This window comes from Fusarium oxysporum, chromosome 11, assembly GCF_000149955.1.
Source record: "Fusarium oxysporum f. sp. lycopersici 4287 chromosome 11, whole genome shotgun sequence".
NCBI classification, from domain to species: domain Eukaryota; kingdom Fungi; phylum Ascomycota; class Sordariomycetes; order Hypocreales; family Nectriaceae; genus Fusarium; species Fusarium oxysporum.
The window spans coordinates 1,971,069-1,988,643 of NC_030996.1; the positions used below are offsets into that span (position 1 = coordinate 1,971,069).

The 17,575-nt window shown below is 47.3% G+C and overlaps 9 protein-coding genes and 1 non-coding gene across 13 annotated transcripts; 4 read left to right on the plus strand and 6 right to left on the minus strand.

Moving 5' to 3' along the window:
- Positions 1 to 1,149: 1,149 nt before the first annotated feature.
- FOXG_10106 (uncharacterized protein) lies at positions 1,150 to 3,207 on the plus strand. Its single transcript, XM_018389344.1, has 3 exons — positions 1,150 to 1,708; positions 1,757 to 1,857; positions 1,908 to 3,207. Exons 1-3 carry the CDS (start codon positions 1,489 to 1,491, stop codon positions 3,099 to 3,101), a joined length of 1,515 nt encoding a protein of 504 aa, XP_018247590.1. The 5' UTR covers positions 1,150 to 1,488; the 3' UTR covers positions 3,102 to 3,207.
- Positions 3,208 to 3,410: 203 nt separating this feature from the next.
- Positions 3,411 to 3,493, plus strand: FOXG_20223. Its single transcript has one exon. It is a non-coding gene; the product is annotated as a tRNA-Lys (tRNA).
- A 233-nt stretch (positions 3,494 to 3,726) lies between these two features.
- On the minus strand, positions 3,727 to 4,241 carry FOXG_10107 (uncharacterized protein). Its single transcript, XM_018389345.1, has 2 exons — positions 4,105 to 4,241; positions 3,727 to 4,048 (listed from the first exon to the last, which is right to left on the minus strand). The coding sequence occupies exons 1-2, from the start codon at positions 4,197 to 4,199 to the stop codon at positions 3,802 to 3,804; spliced, it is 342 nt and encodes a 113-aa protein (XP_018247591.1). The 5' UTR covers positions 4,200 to 4,241; the 3' UTR covers positions 3,727 to 3,801.
- Positions 4,242 to 4,798: 557 nt separating this feature from the next.
- On the minus strand, positions 4,799 to 5,319 carry FOXG_10108 (uncharacterized protein; the record flags this gene model as incomplete). The annotated part of the gene is made up of 2 exons (XM_018389346.1): positions 4,799 to 5,248; positions 5,311 to 5,319. The coding sequence occupies 2 exons, from the start codon at positions 5,317 to 5,319 to the stop codon at positions 4,799 to 4,801; spliced, it is 459 nt and encodes a 152-aa protein (XP_018247592.1).
- Positions 5,320 to 7,339: 2,020 nt separating this feature from the next.
- Positions 7,340 to 8,655, minus strand: FOXG_10109 (uncharacterized protein; the record flags this gene model as incomplete). The annotated part of the gene is made up of 5 exons (XM_018389347.1): positions 7,340 to 7,557; positions 7,672 to 7,780; positions 7,837 to 7,971; positions 8,135 to 8,246; positions 8,339 to 8,655. The coding sequence occupies 5 exons, from the start codon at positions 8,653 to 8,655 to the stop codon at positions 7,340 to 7,342; spliced, it is 891 nt and encodes a 296-aa protein (XP_018247593.1).
- Positions 8,656 to 11,369: 2,714 nt separating this feature from the next.
- FOXG_20224 (uncharacterized protein) lies at positions 11,370 to 13,137 on the minus strand. Its single transcript, XM_018400484.1, has one exon. It carries the CDS (start codon positions 12,689 to 12,691, stop codon positions 12,383 to 12,385), a length of 309 nt encoding a protein of 102 aa, XP_018247594.1. The 5' UTR covers positions 12,692 to 13,137; the 3' UTR covers positions 11,370 to 12,382.
- FOXG_20225 (uncharacterized protein) lies at positions 11,577 to 12,829 on the plus strand (the record flags this gene model as incomplete). The annotated part of the gene is made up of 1 exon (XM_018400485.1): positions 11,577 to 12,829. The coding sequence occupies one exon, from the start codon at positions 11,577 to 11,579 to the stop codon at positions 12,027 to 12,029; it is 453 nt and encodes a 150-aa protein (XP_018247595.1). The 3' UTR covers positions 12,030 to 12,829.
- A 138-nt stretch (positions 13,138 to 13,275) lies between the features above and the next one.
- Positions 13,276 to 14,990, plus strand: FOXG_10111 (peroxiredoxin (alkyl hydroperoxide reductase subunit C)). 4 transcript variants are annotated; one of them, XM_018389350.1, is made up of 3 exons: positions 13,276 to 13,753; positions 13,811 to 14,304; positions 14,409 to 14,990. In XM_018389350.1, exons 1-3 carry the CDS (start codon positions 13,647 to 13,649, stop codon positions 14,420 to 14,422), a joined length of 615 nt encoding a protein of 204 aa, XP_018247598.1. In that variant the 5' UTR covers positions 13,276 to 13,646; the 3' UTR covers positions 14,423 to 14,990. The 4 variants fall into 4 exon arrangements, with proteins under 4 accessions (XP_018247598.1, XP_018247596.1, XP_018247597.1 ...); XM_018389348.1 differs by having other exon boundaries at positions 14,430 to 14,990; XM_018389349.1 differs by having other exon boundaries at positions 13,811 to 14,990.
- A 267-nt stretch (positions 14,991 to 15,257) lies between these two features.
- On the minus strand, positions 15,258 to 15,503 carry FOXG_20226 (uncharacterized protein; the record flags this gene model as incomplete). The annotated part of the gene is made up of 1 exon (XM_018400486.1): positions 15,258 to 15,503. The coding sequence occupies one exon, from the start codon at positions 15,501 to 15,503 to the stop codon at positions 15,258 to 15,260; it is 246 nt and encodes an 81-aa protein (XP_018247600.1).
- A 113-nt stretch (positions 15,504 to 15,616) lies between these two features.
- On the minus strand, positions 15,617 to 16,843 carry FOXG_20227 (uncharacterized protein; the record flags this gene model as incomplete). The annotated part of the gene is made up of 1 exon (XM_018400487.1): positions 15,617 to 16,843. The coding sequence occupies one exon, from the start codon at positions 16,841 to 16,843 to the stop codon at positions 15,617 to 15,619; it is 1,227 nt and encodes a 408-aa protein (XP_018247601.1).
- Positions 16,844 to 17,575: the final 732 nt, after the last annotated feature.

Sequence of the window (17,575 nt, forward strand, 5' to 3'; positions counted from 1 at the left end):
CCACATGGCAACCTAGACCTTCAGCATATGCATAGTGTACACTCAAATCTCAGCTCAGAGAATTAGCTAACAGCATTAATTCTCTCAAAGTCTAGATATTCCCCAGACTTTTCTTTCCTTCCCCGCGATGGTTCGACACGCCAAGCAAATCCCCACGATTCCCGGCCTACCGGACGCCGAGAAAAGAGAAAGACACAAAGCCCTCAACAACCAAGCAAAAGGAACAAGGAAATACCATGACGAGTACCCAAGAGATCGCTCCACCAGAAGAGAAAAACTCGTTCGACTTGACCGTGTGTAACTGGCGCTTGGCATACTTGGCAGTCTTGGCTGGCGCGTCGCAACGGCCGCATTCTCCAACTCGTCTCCGTTTTCTCGTTTATGGGGTTCCCCGTGGGGTCAGTGAGAAGTTCCGCTGTTTAAGAGATTTCAATGCAGATGTCAAGAGAAAAAAGTCGAATGTTGTGATCTAAGATGATCTGATGTGCCCCATCTGTGCTTCCTTACCCCAGACTTGGCTAAATTTGACACTGTTGGCCCTGTAAAGAGTGAAGAAGAAGAATGACAGCACATTGGAATGAAGCGAGGAGATGGACTCTTACCTACCCCGATGATTCAACAAATTGGCCTCATTCCTATTGGTCATCCTTATTTTAAGCATGAATAAGTTGGGGCACAGAAAGGCGGAGTAAAGAGGAGACCGCTCGTCTCGTCAGAGTTTGGGGGTCAGCATAGTTTCTCATCTCGCCTAAAAAACTGCACATCTCTCTTCTCACCCCAAATTTGCATTCAGAGAGCCAAGAAAAGGCCAAGATAAAACCCCATCTGCACCAGCTTGCCATCGATGTGGTAATTCTTCCGCTCGTCCGCCACGTGTCGGCTATGTCAAATGCTGCAGCCTCAAATGATAGCCGCCCCTTGAAAAATCACCGACTACACCTTCAGCTTCAATATGGTGATATTGGCGGTATTTTGAGCTTACGACCCCAGAAAAAGACGCATTACCAAAACGCGGAGCCGTTGTCACAGCCTTGGCATGTGGGGAGGACAGCAAAATCCGGGGATCATGAGAAGATATCTGCATCTCGTCAACGCAGATATGGGCCGAGATTGTGAAGGAGATATGACGAGCCTTGGCTGTAACCTCGTGTGGATATTGTCCGAGGCTCCCACACGAATGGGAGTGATTGGATAAGGCGTTACAGCTGCCAAGACAAGCCTCGCGTGGCAATGGTTGAGCTTGCATATGCTTGGCGTTGGATAACAGAATCTGCGATATGGAGAATCTACCTTGGGGTTTGTGGGGAGTTCCAGATATTTTGAGTCTTTTTGCCCACGGGGTAAGAAATATCTTGGCTTTGGTATAAAACTGGTCCCTCGTCCACCTTTATTTCTCTTCCGTCGATCATCCAGCATCGTCTTCTCAGGGTTGAAACTACTCCCCTTTCTTCTTTGGCATTCTCTTCAAACATCAACTTGGTAGCCAAGATGACAGCCCATGACAATGTCTCCGCTCATCAAGAGCCTACGCGTCCCAACTCGTCTTCTGGCTCTGACATGAAGGCTGAGGCGAGAGGCATTGAGGAGGCGCGTGGTGAGAACTATGAGTATGTTGATAAGCAGACTGAGAGGGCTATCCTCAGAAAGCTTGACTATCGCATCATTCCTATGGTTATGTGGGTTTATCTGATGAACATGATGGATCGAGGTATGCCACTCAACTCTGCTCACAAGTGAGGTGTCTAACATATTATAGTCAACATTGGCAATGCTCGTCTGTTTCGTATGGAAGAAGATTTGGGCCTGACAGGCAATGAGTTCCAACTCTCTGTCTCCGTACTCTTTGTCACCTACTGTGTAAGCTTCACCAATCACCCACCAGCCCAACAAAGCTAACATATTTCCAGCTCTTCGAGTCCCCCTCCAACCTCATCATCAAGAAGCTCAAGCCTGCCTACTATCTCGCCGGCCTCACCATCGCATGGGGTATCGTCGCCACCTGCAGCGCCTGGGTGAACAACCTAGGAGCCCTCATCGCATGCCGCCTCCTCCTTGGTCTCTGCGAGGCAGGTTTCTTCCCCGGTGTCGTACTCTACCTCTCCATGTACTACGGCCGCAAGAGTCTCGCTCTTCGTATCGCATACTTCTTCTCCACAGCTGCCATCTCTGGTGTCGCCGGTGGTCTTGTCGCCTACGGCATCAGCTTTATGGATGGTGCCATGGGCTGGAGTGCTTGGCGATGGATCATCCTTATCAATGGTGCACCTACCATCGCTACCGGCGTTGTTATTCCCTTCGTTCTGCCTAACAGCCCTGAGACTGCCAAGTTTCTTACTGAGGAGGATAAGATCAATCTGCAGAAGATTCATGATGAGCAAGTCGGCCGAGCGAAAAACAACCGGGAGCTTCTCAAGGAAGATGTTCTTGACGGCGTCAAGGACTGGACCACTTGGGCCTACTGCTTCGCTCTCTTCCCTACCCTGGCTATGCTTTACTCTTTTGTCGTCTTCCTGCCTACCATTGTCAAGGCTATGGGTACCTGGTCCTCCGCCGAGGTCCAAGCCATGACTGTTCCTGTCTACGCCATTGGAGCCATCACCTATCTCATCGGCGCCCGTCTCAGTGATATCACCCAAAAGCGAGGCTTCTTTGTCATGGGAGGCATCGGATCCGCTATCATCGGCTATGGTATGCTCATCGCTGGCAAGGGCGCCGCTGTCTCATATGCAGGCTGCTGCTTCGTCTCAATCGGCATCTTCCTCTCATCCGGTATCTCCTTCGCCTGGGTACCCGCCAACAACCCCCGCTACGGAAAGCGAGCTTTCTCAACGGGTATGCATCTGACCATCGGTAACGCTTCTGGTGTCGCATCTCCCTTCCTCTTCTCCAGCCAGTATGCTCCTCACTACCGCCCTGGCTACGGTGCCAGCATGGGAATGCTTGTTGTGTCATTGATCCTCAACATCATCCTCCATCTGCACTTTAAGCGACAGAACAAGCTCCGTGATGAGGGTAAGCAGGATTACTTGCTTGAGGGTAAGACTGAGGAGGAGATTGAGTCTATGGGTGAGAGAAGCCCGAGGTTCCGCTTTACTGTTTGAGTTTTGCAGCTGTGGTTGAGTTTATTGCAATTTATGATGGGCATTGATGAATTTAGAAGCGAGTTGGAGTATTTTACCATGAATATTAGGATGCTGATTTACCTTGCCTTTTTGTCTCTGGTGCAGTAACGTGTAATTTATTGCCAACTACGTCATGTCCAGTGGCGCGCCTACAGAGTCAGCATGAGATTGATAATACTACACACATCAAGTCCTCGGTGATAGAGCGTAGATCCATCGCTTCCAACCAGATCTATCAGCCAACATGGTGACAAATCTGAGCGGCTTCTTTCAACAATTAAGAGCCACGCCCGGTTAGCTCAATCGGTAGAGCGTGAGACTCTTACGAGTACGCGATCTCAAGGTTGCGGGTTCGACCCCCGCATCGGGCTGTTCCTATATTCGATTGCGAGCGTCAGCGAGGCTTTCTCTTTTTGCCATTTGAAGTAGTAAATCTATCTTCCGCCCGTCACTCTATCAATTACCAGTTAGATGACAATTTTTTCTCTGCACTGGCACTGTTGCTCTATAGGCTTTTTGGCTAATGGGTTAGGTAGCTTAGTTACTCATTTACTAATTTAGTTATGACATAAAGGTCATAAGCGACTCACAGCAGATCTAAATATACTTAGTTAAAATCGAATTGAGCATCTGTTGGCTATATTAATTGCTATTGGTCTGAAATGAACTCTGATAATGCTCAAGGCTGTTTGCTGTGAGCCAAGTTATGTAAGTCTCCTTCTTCTCCAACCTTGAAGCCCTTCTCGTCAACCTCCGACGCCTTGCGTTGTGCTGACAACGTTCCACCAACACGACCTCCAGTAGGTTGATTCAAAATATCAGCAACACGGCTGGAGAGTTCTCCAGACTTGGTTCCATCAATGCTGGCTCCGAGATTGGCATCGACAACTCGGCCACCAGTGTTTTTTGTCTCATCAATGATATTCCTAAAAAGCAATTAGTTGTTTTGCAAGTAGATGATGGACCACTGAGGTTATCTTACTGGGCCTGCCCATGTTGGTTCGAGTCAAAGGGTGTCTGTTGCAACTCTCGAGAGTGACCGCCGGGGGCAGGATCATTAGGTGCACTTCCTGACATGGTGACTTGTGATTTGGATTTATCGTGTGGAATGGAGTAATTGAACGAGGAGGGTTTCTCGAATAAGGAATGAACATGATGTGTCGCTTTGTCACCACATATTAACATCAATAATACGTCATTGATCAACATCTGAAGTCATCCTCAGATGACATAAACAGCCGAAAGTTAATTCCACTATCTATTATTTATTACAAGCCCATTTCCATATAAATTGTCTTTCTAATTAAAAAGACTTTAAATTATTATATTAACTTGTTGTAAATTCTTTCTCCCAATGAGTTTGACATTGGCGGTATTGTTGACCTTTCCTGTTTCCCATTAATACCTAAATAGATAACCCCATTACTTGTGTCTCAGCAATTCGGGAGCGGCGAAAAGTAACTATACTCAAGAAGAATAAGCATTTGGGGGGTGGTAAATATCCCGAGTAATGCAGAGATCGAGAAAGCCCTGAGCCTCAACACTGTTACACCGTCACGCATGGACGCAAATCAAAGATAAATCGCATTGTTCTCAAAATACACTTTAATAGCTTCTTCAGGTAAAGTGTATTCAACTACTTTGTCTCGATATTCTCCGAATAAACCAGCCCAGCATTAGTCACACATGGGCACATCAACATAGTGCCTCAGACCACCAATATTGCCAAAAGCAATACCGTTATTGCAAGTGGCGCTGCAAGGATTATCCTCCGCAAGCTCCTCAAGAACCTCTCCATCAAACTCCTCCCCATTGATGCTCAACTTGGCACCGCAGTCATTGAAGTCCGCATCATCGCCAATAGGTTCTCCAGCATTGAAGATGGTGGCCGTGCTGCCGCACATGTCGAACTGCGGGGCGCGATTGGAAATTGAGCACCAGTTCTCATTGAGAGTATCGGTTAACATGGCTGATCGACTTTCGTCACATGGCGATCCAGCGGCGAAGGCGACGTAGTAGACGTCAGGGGGGGCGTCACCGAGACCAGCTACAGCAAATACACCGAGACAGACATTGCCGGCTGCAGCAAGAGCTGGAAGGGCGAGGAGGGTCAAGGTGGTACGGAGCTGACAACGTTAGTTTTACTTTTCCTTACTCTTGGCTACCTGAGGGTTGTTCTAGGACTCACCGACAACATCGTGACTGTTAGAAGGATGAAAGATGGTTTAGTTGTTCTTGTTTCTTTGGTTTCAGAGTGTGCCTTGGAATATCTGTTAGCCAGACAAGAGCAGCGGGAAGTCAACGCATATTTATAGGCCTAAGGATACCAATTACCGGATTCTTGAGTAACAAGAGGAACAGTATGATCAACCTGCCTCAGCCCAGATTCGGCTCAGAACAGACTAAAACGCATGATGAATCCTTTCACAAGTGCCATGACACATAATTTGCCTTGAAGTAGACTGATCACGCTGCGATCTCAAAAAGACCAATCTTCTATAGTAAGCAGACTGCAACTAAGTACAAGGTTAGAACTGCGCGGCTACAAATGGAGAGATCTACGCGGAGCTGAATACCCGCATTCGACATCGAGATCCTTGGCAGTCTTACGGCCCGCTTCCCACCAACGACCTTGAGTCCCTATTGGCCGCCAGTCAAAGTGCAGTGAAGCGTCTGATCTCGATATCCGGCAAGCAACTGCACGTTCGGAGAATTGCTTCGTTCCTTCACTTGCTTAGTACAGACTTCCAATGCCAAGAGACGATAAGGTGCCGGCTGCCTGTCAGCAATCCTTCGTTGTAACATCACCAAAGGTTCCTTAGGATGGAGTGAATATAGCTCATGCAAAGTGATTGAGGTGATACGGCTTATTACGGGCAACGACTTTTCTTCTAAAGTCCATGAGCTTATGCTTGCATACAACGCATACACATGACTGTATCTCATGGAATATTTCCTTGTTTGGAGTTAATTAATTGGAGTGCATTCTTTGTAGTTCTCTGTGATGCTCCAGCCAGCGAAGTGAAGTTGAATCTCCACGAGCAACAGATGAATTAAAGTCCTTTCTACAGTAGTGTGGCAACAGATGGATCATGTCCATTGCTTGAAATAACATTGCCCGGAAGGCTTAGCGCCGCAGACGCAAGGTTGGCTAAGCTTATGCTCGTTAGACTTAAGGGCTGGTCCGAGGGTCCGAGGGTAGGTCGAGGGCATAGCAGCATAAAAAGAGCTTGTTCCTCAGAACATTTACTTGGCAAGGCGGCATTTCAACGAACAAGCCTGGTACGTTATGACGTAGTCTAAAATCCTTTATTACGATTATATCCTGTTCCATTTTGTACTGCGGAGTATTGCGGTTAAGGTTTTCCGGCTCCGGGGACTATCTGTGTTTCGATACAGCTAATATTTCTCTGGCGATAATAGAAAGCTACGTCAACCGCTCTTGTTCATCGCAACGGCTATTATAATTACTTTCACTTAAATAGGCCAACAGTTTATTCTCGCAAATCAAGCATAGATAATTAAATTGGATATAAAAGTGCCATTTAAACTTTAACTTAAGATCTTAGACTTATTATACACTTCATTGAGTATAGACATCATCGCGGGACTGGGGCAGCCTCAGCAGAGTCAGCACTAACTGAAAACACAGAGCGTGGGGGTTCCAAAGAAAGCATTGAGCACCAAGTTCCCCATTTATATTTCCTTCCCTGTCAATAGGGCCATATACGGATGGCGGGGATCAACAGGATTTAGCACGACTCTGCCTTTCGGACATCTCCCCGTCGATCTATGGATCCTCGGATCCTGCCGTACCAGCTCGGTCAGAGACGTTTCTGATTCGGTAGACACCTGCTCGCTTCCGAGGTTTTCACTCGGAGATCATGGGGGTCTGAACATGCGAGTTGCTACACATTTCTAGAATCGTGGGCTGCTTCACGACGCTGTACCCGGTCCACGTCGAAATCAGCATCACAGACCTCGACAACATGCTAAAAAAAAAAAAAAAAAGACTTCAGAAGCTATCTGTAGATTTGACCGAAGCGGCTGGGACTACTTTAATTCGAGCTTCTCCAGTCCCGAGGCGCAAGTGGCACATAGATTAGATATAACACTAAGCTACTATAGAATCGTCCCTTCTTTAAAGCGTTATCGGATTGCAAGGGATGTTAAAGTCTGTCAGTTTCAGAATCCCTTCTAATGTTTGGTCAATCGACTTAATTGGTTTCCAACCTTGCTACAAACTTATCCAGAATTTCATTCACTTCATCTGGCTTCTCTAACTGCAGCCAATGTCCACCAGCAACTTGCTCAACTATGAGATCGGGCACGAAAGGGAGCATCTGCTCTGGGATATTCATTGTGGCAGTAATGACGTTCGTAGACGCGATTAATAGGGTTGGGTGCGTTAGGACGTGGGCAGCCGTTGTGATTTCTGAATCGGTGTTAGTAAAATATGGAAGCGGAGGTGCCAGAGAGCAATCTCTAGGTACTGGGGGCTGCAGAGGAGAGGAAGAGATACAGGGCATGGAGGGGGGGAATTGTATACTTCGTTCATCTTCTTCGTTAATGTTACGCAGAGAAGCCCTATACCAGTTTATCGCAGGGCCATAGCCACCTTTCTCCTTGGAGAAAGCGTGTTCATAATGTTTGCGGTCCTATTTCATGTACGTTAATTGGATGTAACATCATGCATCACGGATCGAATTTCTACCTCTGATGTCAAATGGGCTGGCAACTTGGTAGTCTTGCCCTCGGTCAACCAAGAGCGTAAACCGCCCAGAGCGCCCTTGTATTTCTTGTTGATCTCTTCGTCGGTAGTAAAGTAGAGGGACTCTACCGATTCGGACTACAGTGTCGTCAATAGTTTAGTAAGTCAAAATCTACCGGGTTTGGAAGGAACTTGCATGTTCATCTAGGAGCCTAGGAGCATCCTCGTCATCAAAGAAAAGGAAGTACCCAAGGATCGAAAACCCAAGTTTTTCTTCCACCGATCTATTGATATGTTGTACCGCCGCGGTAGTGAGGCTACGGCCAGGGGCCATGTATCCGTGGTCGATGTACGCATAGGCCGAAAATCGCTCGGGATGATAATTTGCTAGTCGTGACAAAAGGAAACACCCCCTGAAGGATGAAGCGTTAGCATCGTTACAGTTCTCTGTCCATTTAGAACGGCTTGGATCTGACAACCAGAAAGGCGAACGAGCTTAACATACCAGTCATGTGCCACGCCCACCATCATTCCAACGCCCTCTGACATCAAGATTTCAACAATATCCCTTGCCATATCCTCACCCTTGTACATCTCTAACCCAGTCGGTCTTGACGTCTCCCCGAAGCCAAGTAAGTCTGGTGCTATGATGCCATAGCCTTTTGCCTTGAAGAAGGAAATCTGATGGCGCCAGTGATGCGAGGTAGAGGGGAAGCCATGTAGGAAGAGAAAGTATTGAGTGTTTGGGAGCTGGGGCGGGATATGAATGTAAGAATAGGTGAGTGCGCGCGTTGTAGTATAGGTTGAGCACGAGAAGGCCATAGTTGATTCTAGTTATTGGGCAGGATGTAAATTGTTGTGCGATGAGTCTCTAGTGATGGTGAAGGGGAAACTGCCTGGCTCATCCATATACGGTCTGAGGTAAAGAATTAAGGAATCTGGAACATTGAGAATAAGATGCCTTACTACGTCCGTATTTATATCCCAACCCTATCTCGCAAAAGACCGAAAAGCTCGGCATTTACAGATACAAGATTTATTTGACTGCGGACAGAGGATTTTACCTACCTAGCCCATAGTTGTTAGCGCTAGCGTAGCAGGAAGAATACGGGAATATGACACTTTTTACCGATTAAGGTTAGTATTACGATTTTTCTTTCTGGCTTGGGGTTTCGTCATCGAATCAAAACACAAAAGATACGCTTTGAAGACTGCGATTGGTTGTAGTATTCCACATTCGTTTATACGCCCTCTCCCAACGGTATGTACGCTAGACCTAAGCTAGTAAGGAATTGCTGACCAGTGTATATCTTGGTGTATTTTATTGCATTGTGTGAAGCCCATTGAGTACAGGTCGACTTGAACCAATATCCTATTAATCATTATTTTAATAAAAAGCATCTATTTATCAACTGTTATTGTTCGAGCAAAATGCCGCAAAGACATAATTTGTGTAGTGACCTGATACATAGCACGAGCAAGTAGATGATACCTAGTAGATGAACTGCCAACCTCGCAATTCGATCCAGCCCGACTCAAAAGTGCGAGCGTCATATCGTGCCTCGTGAGGAGGTTCTCAAGCATGGAACACCCAGCCTGAATATGCATCTCGACCCGACTATCGATTTCTAGAAGAAATTCGATGTAGCTGAAGAGAACGCTCGCCAAGACGGCAAGCTCTACACTTTGGGGAGATCCATCAAACCGACCTTGGAGATCCTGGATGGCCATGCTATAATGCCGTATTGAAAAGACGGTCGCTGGGGTGCTTTGCCATACGCTAGGATGGTAACGGCTGCTAGCCAAGGCCCCGATTGCTAGGGCAGCATGATGCAATGCTGGTTCAGCGAGAGTGCCCTGGACGATGATGTTTTCCCACTCGGTGACCTCAAAAAATAAAGAAAATTCCCCAACACACACGACCCGAAAGTACTCCATGTGCTGATACTCGCCGGCCAGCAAAGGCCTGGCAGCAGGGTATCGCAGACTACAAATGAGAGGAGTCGCCGTGTACCGTGGTGCCCCGGGGGGAGCTGACGAGGCGAAGTCACATTTCCATCCCGCCCCGATACAAGGTGAGCAAGCTGGTCTGGCCTCGTCGCACTTCTTATGCCTGCTTCTACTGCTGGGTTAACAAGATGATCCTATGGGGTACGGGAGGAGCCTCCTTACTTGCATGTCAAACATCCCGTGGTGACTTTCTTAGTACCTCGAGCACCATGACGTACTTTTCTTATCATTACTGGTTTGTTATTATCGTCACTTAGATTATGACACTGAGTTGTTCTTCATATCTGCTAAAGTGAAGGACCGGGATGTGAGATTGGCGAGAGAATTAATTAAATAACGCATAACCCTTACAGAGAATCATAAGGCCCAAGGCTAAGAGTCATCATTATCCAATTATAGCAGCTGAAGCGTAAGCTGGTGCACGCTAATTTCTGCATTTTAGGGAAAGCGATGAGATTATCCGGATATAACCACTTGAGTTTACTGCACACAGCTCGATCGGGGATATATTACCATCTTAGTCCTGACGCGTCACATGAAAAGACCAACCCGATTGAGTCGTTGTGGTAGAGGCAGCAGGCGAAATAAATAGTAATCCCGCTCCAGATACGTTGGGCCATTTTCCCGAATTCGGTTTACCACGCTTATATAAAGTGCTGAGGTGGCATCTAGGCTTAAAACTCTCTGTTTTATAATGTTATGGCTGGCTGTGACCCAATAAGATATTCTTGATTTAGAAGCTATTGTTAAGGATACTCGGGGTCTATTATTATACTATACAGGCTATATCATTGCTCAGCTAAGGTCTTTATCATTCGCAGATATGTTATTTTCGTAGTATACTCTAGTTATTTCGCACTCTTTTCCTGCCTGCAAGAACATCCTAACCTATACAGCCATTCAGATATCCAAGGGAAGATAAAATAACCTTTTAAAGCCATTATAACTATAATAAGGAGTGTTTCGTGCCGTGTGTGACTGTTGTTCTAAAAATTCGTTTTTGAATAAGGCGAGAGAGAAGGGGAGGCTGCAGCCCGATCGATACCTGAGAACCATCTGGCCAACCAGAATTAACTGCTGAACCAACACTTGAGGAGGGCTCGAGACGGGCGCATCTTCAATGAAAAACTACAGTATTCCGGCTTGTTATCTTCCCGCTGTCAAGGTCGCCTAAGTCTTTGGCAGGGCGTCGTTTGTGCGCATTGCCAAACTGGTGAGATCACTTAGGGACCCCACCATTTGCCTCAAGATTATCGCCTCGGCCGCGACGCATGTATAACCAGGTGGGAAAACGGCTATAACGTGTCATTCTCGCTAACATTGCTTCTTGCCTCTCACAATTCCGACAATTGACATTCATAACCCATTCCAGCTTAGAAATCGCTTCATCAGCAGATCTCGGATATCCGAACCTCTCCAAAAATTACCCAAAACGGCAAAACGGGTCTCGTCTGATAATCCAGCATCGCTAGTTTCAAGTTTCACAGCCTATGGCAGCTAAGCATTTGCGAAATGCTGACAGGATCTACAAAATTATCGAAAGGCGTACAATTGACATGCCAAGGTGAACGAATAGCCCCACTGATCTGGACATAGAGGGCGCGAGGGTAACATTGGTCGATGGAGATATATGCGAATACAAAATGGAGACATCAAAGAATATAGATATTTAAGACGGCCTTGGTGACATCAAGAATTAAGAACACAAACAGACAATTTCGCATTATTTCAACATGGGTTCTCTTTATCACAACGACGAGCTTGAAGCAGTATGCTCAGCTCTCCAATCCATAACCCAACGCTTAGCATCAACAACTCAAGATGTTCAAAATGACCCCATCATCAAAGTCGCACAACCCTCAGACGTTCCCTACCTCCAAAAGATAGGAACACCAGGTCAAGCGCACTCAGTCGACCAAGTCCTCCAAGAAGCCTTTACTGCATTCGACCATCGCATGCGCGTCAACCATCCTCGCTTCATGGGCTTCATTCCCTCGCCTACATCGCCCGTCGCTTGGCTAGGCGACATAGTAGCCAGTGCGTTCAATGCACTCGGTGCTTCGAAGCTTCAAGCCTCAGGACCTGTTGTTATTGAGAAGACGTTGATTGAGTGGTTGGCAGGGAAGGTTGGGTTTCCCGCGAGTGCAGGCGGGATTTGTGTCTCGGGTGGTTCAATGGCGAATTGATGGGGATTGTGCTTGCGAGAGATCGCTTTGTACCACATGGTGAAACGGGGAATGCAGTTGCTTATCTCTCGGACCAGACGCATTACTCTGTTGCGAAAGCTATGAGAATGCTTGGGTTTGATAAGGAGCAGATCCGACGATTGCCTGCGGATGAGGACTTCAGACTTGACCCGGCTCTTTTGGCACAGACAATTCAAAATGATCGTAAAGCAGGTCTTGTACCATTTTTGGTGGTTGGGACTTGTGGAACGACAAACACGGGCGCCATCGATCCTCTACCCGAAATCGCAGAGATTTGTCAAAGGGAACAGATCTGGCTGCACGTCGATGGCGCTTACGGCGCTTCAGCAACTCTATCCGCGACACGCCACGAGACAGTCGATGGACTCAAGTACGCCGACAGCATGTCGTGGGATGCTCACAAATGGCTCTTCCAAACCTACAGCTGCGGTCTTCTCTTGGTGAAGGACAAAGCGAACTTGGTGAGAAGCTTTGCGAATGAAGGAGATTATCTCCGCGATGGTGTGGCGATTGAAGATGAGGATATTCCAAACTTTTGGAACTACAGCATGGAGCTCACGAGGCCTGCATCGCGGGCTATGAAGTTGTGGTTCACTTTGAGGGTCATTGGCGTTGAGAGGATTGGGGAGATGATTGATCATGGATTTGATCTTGCTGAGCGGGCGGAAGAGGAGTTGAGAAAACTACCTGACTGGGAGATTGTCAGCTCTGCTAGCTTGGGCGTTATAACATTCCGTTATGCGCCAAAGGGCTTGGCGGAAGATGAGCTCGAGACTATCAACACTGGTATTTCAAAGAGTCTCATCTCAAGCAACAAAGCTGGTATCCTAACCACCAAGGTTCGAGGGAAAGTAGCCTTGAGGATTTGTGCATTGAGTCCGCAATTAGCGCTCGACGACATGTCAGACATAATCCAGGAAGCAAATCTCCTCGCCACAAAGAGCACAAAGAACGGCAACGGGTTAAAACACTAGATTTTTTTTTAATCAGATTATTAATAAAACAATCATGATCAACATCAGATTCCAAAGAATGGCAGCGATATCGCAACTGATAAGATGTATGCGTGTAGGACTGATAAGATGGGTGTAGGGTGAGCTCGGTTTTCCGAACCGAGCTACTCCGAAGCCGGTCCGGATATAAATGGATACGATTGATAAGCGTTGATTGGCGCTGCGAGTTTGGAATCAAATTGCATCGTCTCCGCAGGTACCGCACGTGTTTTTTTCTTTTCTGGAACGCGTTTTTCGGCATTCACACCGTCTAGAGATAAGTCAGTCCACATTTGCGTCACCGCCATCGAAAATGCCACCAAGAATTTCGTGAGTCAATAGCACTAATTACATAAAGTTACTTTACTTGCTCAGCCGTGAACCGGTATGTTACCACGGTATCAGCTAATATGGCGCTAAAATTTGATGATTTCCACCTTGTTCTATGACCGGGCCCCTGATAACGCGGGCTCCACAGTGATTGCTTTTTCCTGAGACGTTTCTTAGTCGCGTTCCGTCGAAGCTTCTCGTTTTTAAACCTTTTCTCCTCCCCTTCTTTTTGACCTTCTAGATTCTTCAATCGATATCACGAAACACCATCATCATGTCTTCAGCCTTTGTTCAGCGCCCTGCTCCCGACTTCTCGGCTACTACCCTCTTCCCCGGAGGCGAGTTCAGAGACATTAAGCTCTCTGACTTCAAGGGACAATGGTACGATTCACGCTCCCCCTGAGAACCTGGATGGTTAAACTGATTCAATTCCTGTAGGGTCGTTCTTCTCTTCTACCCCATGGACTTCACCTTTGTCTGCCCTACCGAGATCATCCAGTACAACAACGCCCTCGACCGCTTCCGCGAGATCAACACCACCGTCCTCGGCGTTTCCACCGACTCCCACTTCACCCACCTTGCGTGGGTTGAGAAGCCCCGCAAGCAGGGCGGTCTGGGCCCCGACCTGGAGCTCCCCCTCGTCGCCGACAAGTCCACCAAGATCTCGCGCAGCTACGGCGTCCTCATCGAGGACGAGGGCATCGCGCTCCGCGGCCTCTTCATCATCGACCCCAAGGGTGTTCTCCGCCAGATCACCGTCAACGACCTCCCCGTCGGCCGCGACGTCGAGGAGACGATCCGCCTCGTCAAGGCCTTCCAGTTCACCGACGAGTACGGCGAGGTGTGCCCTGCCGGATGGCAGGAGGGTGGAAAGACCATGAAGGCTGATCCCAAGGGAAGCCTGGAGTACTTTTCGGAGCAGGGAGAGAATGGTGAGTCCCGGAAGCGACCCAGGACTGAATAAAAAAGGACCTGGACACCATTCGTGGACAGCGCAAAATGAACATTTGTTTGACTAAGATTTGTAATATTACAGGAGCTAAGGCATAGATGTTAGATTCCAATGAGACTCGAATTCCAATCAACACCCGCCAGTAAAGAAAGAAGAAAAAGAGCGCGCTGCTACCGGTAGCATATGACGAACGATCCAACGCAAAAATAACGAAACGATCTTTATGTTTATGGAGGGCGATGCACTTGTGTCGATTGAGTGCGACCGGTCGTCTTTGACGAGATACGATTAGAAAGTAGACTTAGACTTAGACTATAGACATTCCTTGAACAATGTGTATTGATTGACGATGTTTCTCACCGATTTGACCGTGATCTAATGTCTTGCACGGCATTGAGCGTTGCACCGTTAGGGAATCGTCCTCCCACTGTGAATGCCTGAAACGCGTCGCACTCAACAAACTCAAAATCATCACCCCGGTTACCGCATTTCCGTCGCAATACCCGGGCTGCGCCAGGGCTGCTTGACAACGACACAAAATTGCATCGATGCCAAGTTCAATGGCATATTCGGGCCCTCAGAAATTTTCTTTAAGTTTATATATCCCCCGAGATTCGTCTGAAGCTTAAACTTATAGCCAACAAGTATTCATTAATAGAGAAGAAGTAGTCGCGTTGAGGTTTTGATATACTGCCAGCATTTTACTTATAAAAAGGTTTCCTCACCGAATACTGAGCAGCATCGAGCAGAAACGCCTATTATTAATTACACACATTCTATAACCTGTTTTACCCAGTATAATAATTACCTAGTAATCTTAGAATTAATTTCTTTAATCTTTATATTAAGTCTGCCTACTCTGAGATAGATAGTAAATTATTTATTATTTGCTTAGGGTAAATCTTCTCCCTCTTACTGCATTAACAACGCATGCTACATATTCTCAATCAATGGTTCCCACTTCCATACACGCAAAGGAGGCCCGAACTCGTACTGGGTACGCTCAAAGTACACCCACGTATCATCCCCCCAGATATTTCGAGGTCCCGGCTGAGGCCTAAAATCCAGCCCTTGTCGAATCTCCTCTCTGCACATATCTCGTGTATACAAGATATGTCCATCTCCGCACGTAACCCACTTCTCTCTGTCCTGCAGGTCGACTTCAAAAGTGCGTTCCATTGGGTCGAGATTTGTTACATGGTGGTATTCTGTGCTAAGGGAGCTGAGGTGAAGACTCTCCAAGGCAGGCATAGTCTCGATGCATGAGAACACTGGTGACCATGATCCGCCCACTAGGAGAATGCCATCAAGAGACAGCTTTTGTAATGGTGGGATGGCTTTTTTAAGAAGAGAACGATATTATCTGGTCGCAGGGGAAGACCGCGCAGAGAAAGTTCCCTCAGACGGCCGAGTCTGATGGACCGGCTGATATGAGCAAAAGCCTTGGTGTATTTTGGAAGAACGAGATTATCCAAATGATGGAGATGAAGGTCCAGGGACGTGAGATTGGGCATATATGTAAGAATTGTTGCTGCGCCAGTGAAATCTTCCGCATCAGACTCAAGATATTGACGGAGCCTGTAGGGAGACTTTGCTGCAAAAGCATGACGAAAAAGACACTCTCCCTGGGTAGGCGGTGCTTCGATGAGTATATGCGTTGAGAAGCTCAGCCCGAGAGATTTGATATTTTTGCAAGCCGCTACCAAGCCACGCGAGTCCAGCGTTCTCAAATGATCTTCAACATGTCTCAGCTGCACACTGCATAACGGCGTGTCGGGAAAGATCTGGAGCTTTTCAAGTTGAATCCGGCTGCGGGATATGGCTGAGGTGACGATGCGGAATGTTTGCGATGCTGCTGTCCAGATTGAAGGCCAACTTGAGCTCTGGTCGGCGGATCGATACCATCGATAATGTTCAGCTGGTCGGCAGGTCTTGGTACGGCCTGCGATGATGCAGGCCTCTAGATTGATAGCCCGAAGATTGGCAGCAATTTCAAAGATGCTTGACAGCAAGTCAGTGACCTGGTTGACGTCCGTGTCTGTATCTTGTTGGATTCTTGTCTGTATCCATTCAAGATCTTGCTGCGCCTCTTGTACTTCTTCTTCAGTACAAGCCACGTTCCTCTCGCGCAGATTTTCAACGCGTTGGCGATAGTTCTCTGTATCACGCCACAATTCGTCCATGTCGAATTCAGACCATTTCTTTCTTGTTTGAACAGTAGCCTCAGCTGGCTGGGTATCAAAGAGCGTTGCAACAACAGTAATTTCTCTCAGTACGGGCCCCAGCTGAGGATAAGAAACTCTTTCTGCAAGAGATTGCAGACTACTCAGAGATAGATCAGTCTTGGCGGACCTGAAGAAACGTGAGTGGATGGTATTAGCGGATAGCTGGCGTGAAGTGAGACGTAAGCTGGTGAATGTTGCAAAGTCGAGATGTTGGAGGATTATACGGAGTGGAATTCCAGGCAGGTGACTTAATCGGTCAGAAGGCGTCTGTTTCAAAGCCTCTTGGATAGTCATGATGAGAACACTTCGTGGCTGTTTACGCGATGTTGCGCCGGAATAAACACAGAAACAGGCGATTGCTCACCGGCGTAATCACGGAGCATCAGTCTAGAAATGAGAGTATAACCTTGAGTCACGCAATAGAGCCTAAGCCCTCTGTAAGATGTTTATGATGGATGATGATGACGACGTATCAGACAATTTAATATCGCAAGAGTAAGCATGCTACTGAAGCTGAACTCGCGAGACTCAGCCGCACTTGTTAGCCCGCCAGGGATGGCCAGGGTGCCAGCTAGATAAGATAAGGCAAGTAAGATAAGATAACGACTTAAGCTGTCAGTCTCGCAAGAACTACAGTCCACGAACAGTTCACCAAAAAGAAAAAAAGAAAAAGAAACCGTCCTTCGCAAGGAATTCCCAAGACTATTTATCTTACGTCAATTGACGACCCTCCTGCCGCAAGATCCGTGATACAGGACTTGGCGGGGTTTTGTTTCAGGATAGTCAAGATGAGACCTTGACAGCTAACCCAAAACGCTGGTGAAGAAGCCAACTCATCCCAAGTTCGTATAACATCAGTCATTTCTCCTCAATCTCATAGATAAAATGTGGTAACAAGGCTGAAACGAAGAAACGGGGTCTCCAAGGCCGGGACCAAGGTCTTCCGCTGCAGGGAAACATCGGCCAGGAGGTCGCCAAGCCCGCTATGAGCCCCAATGCGACTGTTTCACAACAGGGGGTCAAGGC

Excerpts from the sequence above, each read along its gene's own strand:
- FOXG_10106 (XM_018389344.1), top strand. The coding sequence starts at position 1,489 with ATGACAGCCCATGACAATGTCTCCGCTCATCAAGAGCCTACGCGTCCC. Across the intron at positions 1,709-1,756 it reads GATGAACATGATGGATCGAG|TCAACATTGGCAATGCTCGT; the intron begins GTATGCCACTCA and ends AACATATTATAG. Across the intron at positions 1,858-1,907 it reads TACTCTTTGTCACCTACTGT|CTCTTCGAGTCCCCCTCCAA; the intron begins GTAAGCTTCACC and ends ACATATTTCCAG.
- FOXG_10107 (XM_018389345.1), bottom strand. The coding sequence starts at position 4,199 with ATGTCAGGAAGTGCACCTAATGATCCTGCCCCCGGCGGTCACTCTCGA. Across the intron at positions 4,049-4,104 it reads AACCAACATGGGCAGGCCCA|GAATATCATTGATGAGACAA; the intron begins GTAAGATAACCT and ends ATTGCTTTTTAG.
- FOXG_20224 (XM_018400484.1), bottom strand. The coding sequence starts at position 12,691 with ATGATCAATCATCTCCCCAATCCTCTCAACGCCAATGACCCTCAAAGT.
- FOXG_10111 (XM_018389348.1), top strand. The coding sequence starts at position 13,647 with ATGTCTTCAGCCTTTGTTCAGCGCCCTGCTCCCGACTTCTCGGCTACT. Across the intron at positions 13,754-13,810 it reads TCTGACTTCAAGGGACAATG|GGTCGTTCTTCTCTTCTACC; the intron begins GTACGATTCACG and ends CAATTCCTGTAG. Across the intron at positions 14,305-14,429 it reads TTCGGAGCAGGGAGAGAATG|ATTCCAATGAGACTCGAATT; the intron begins GTGAGTCCCGGA and ends CATAGATGTTAG.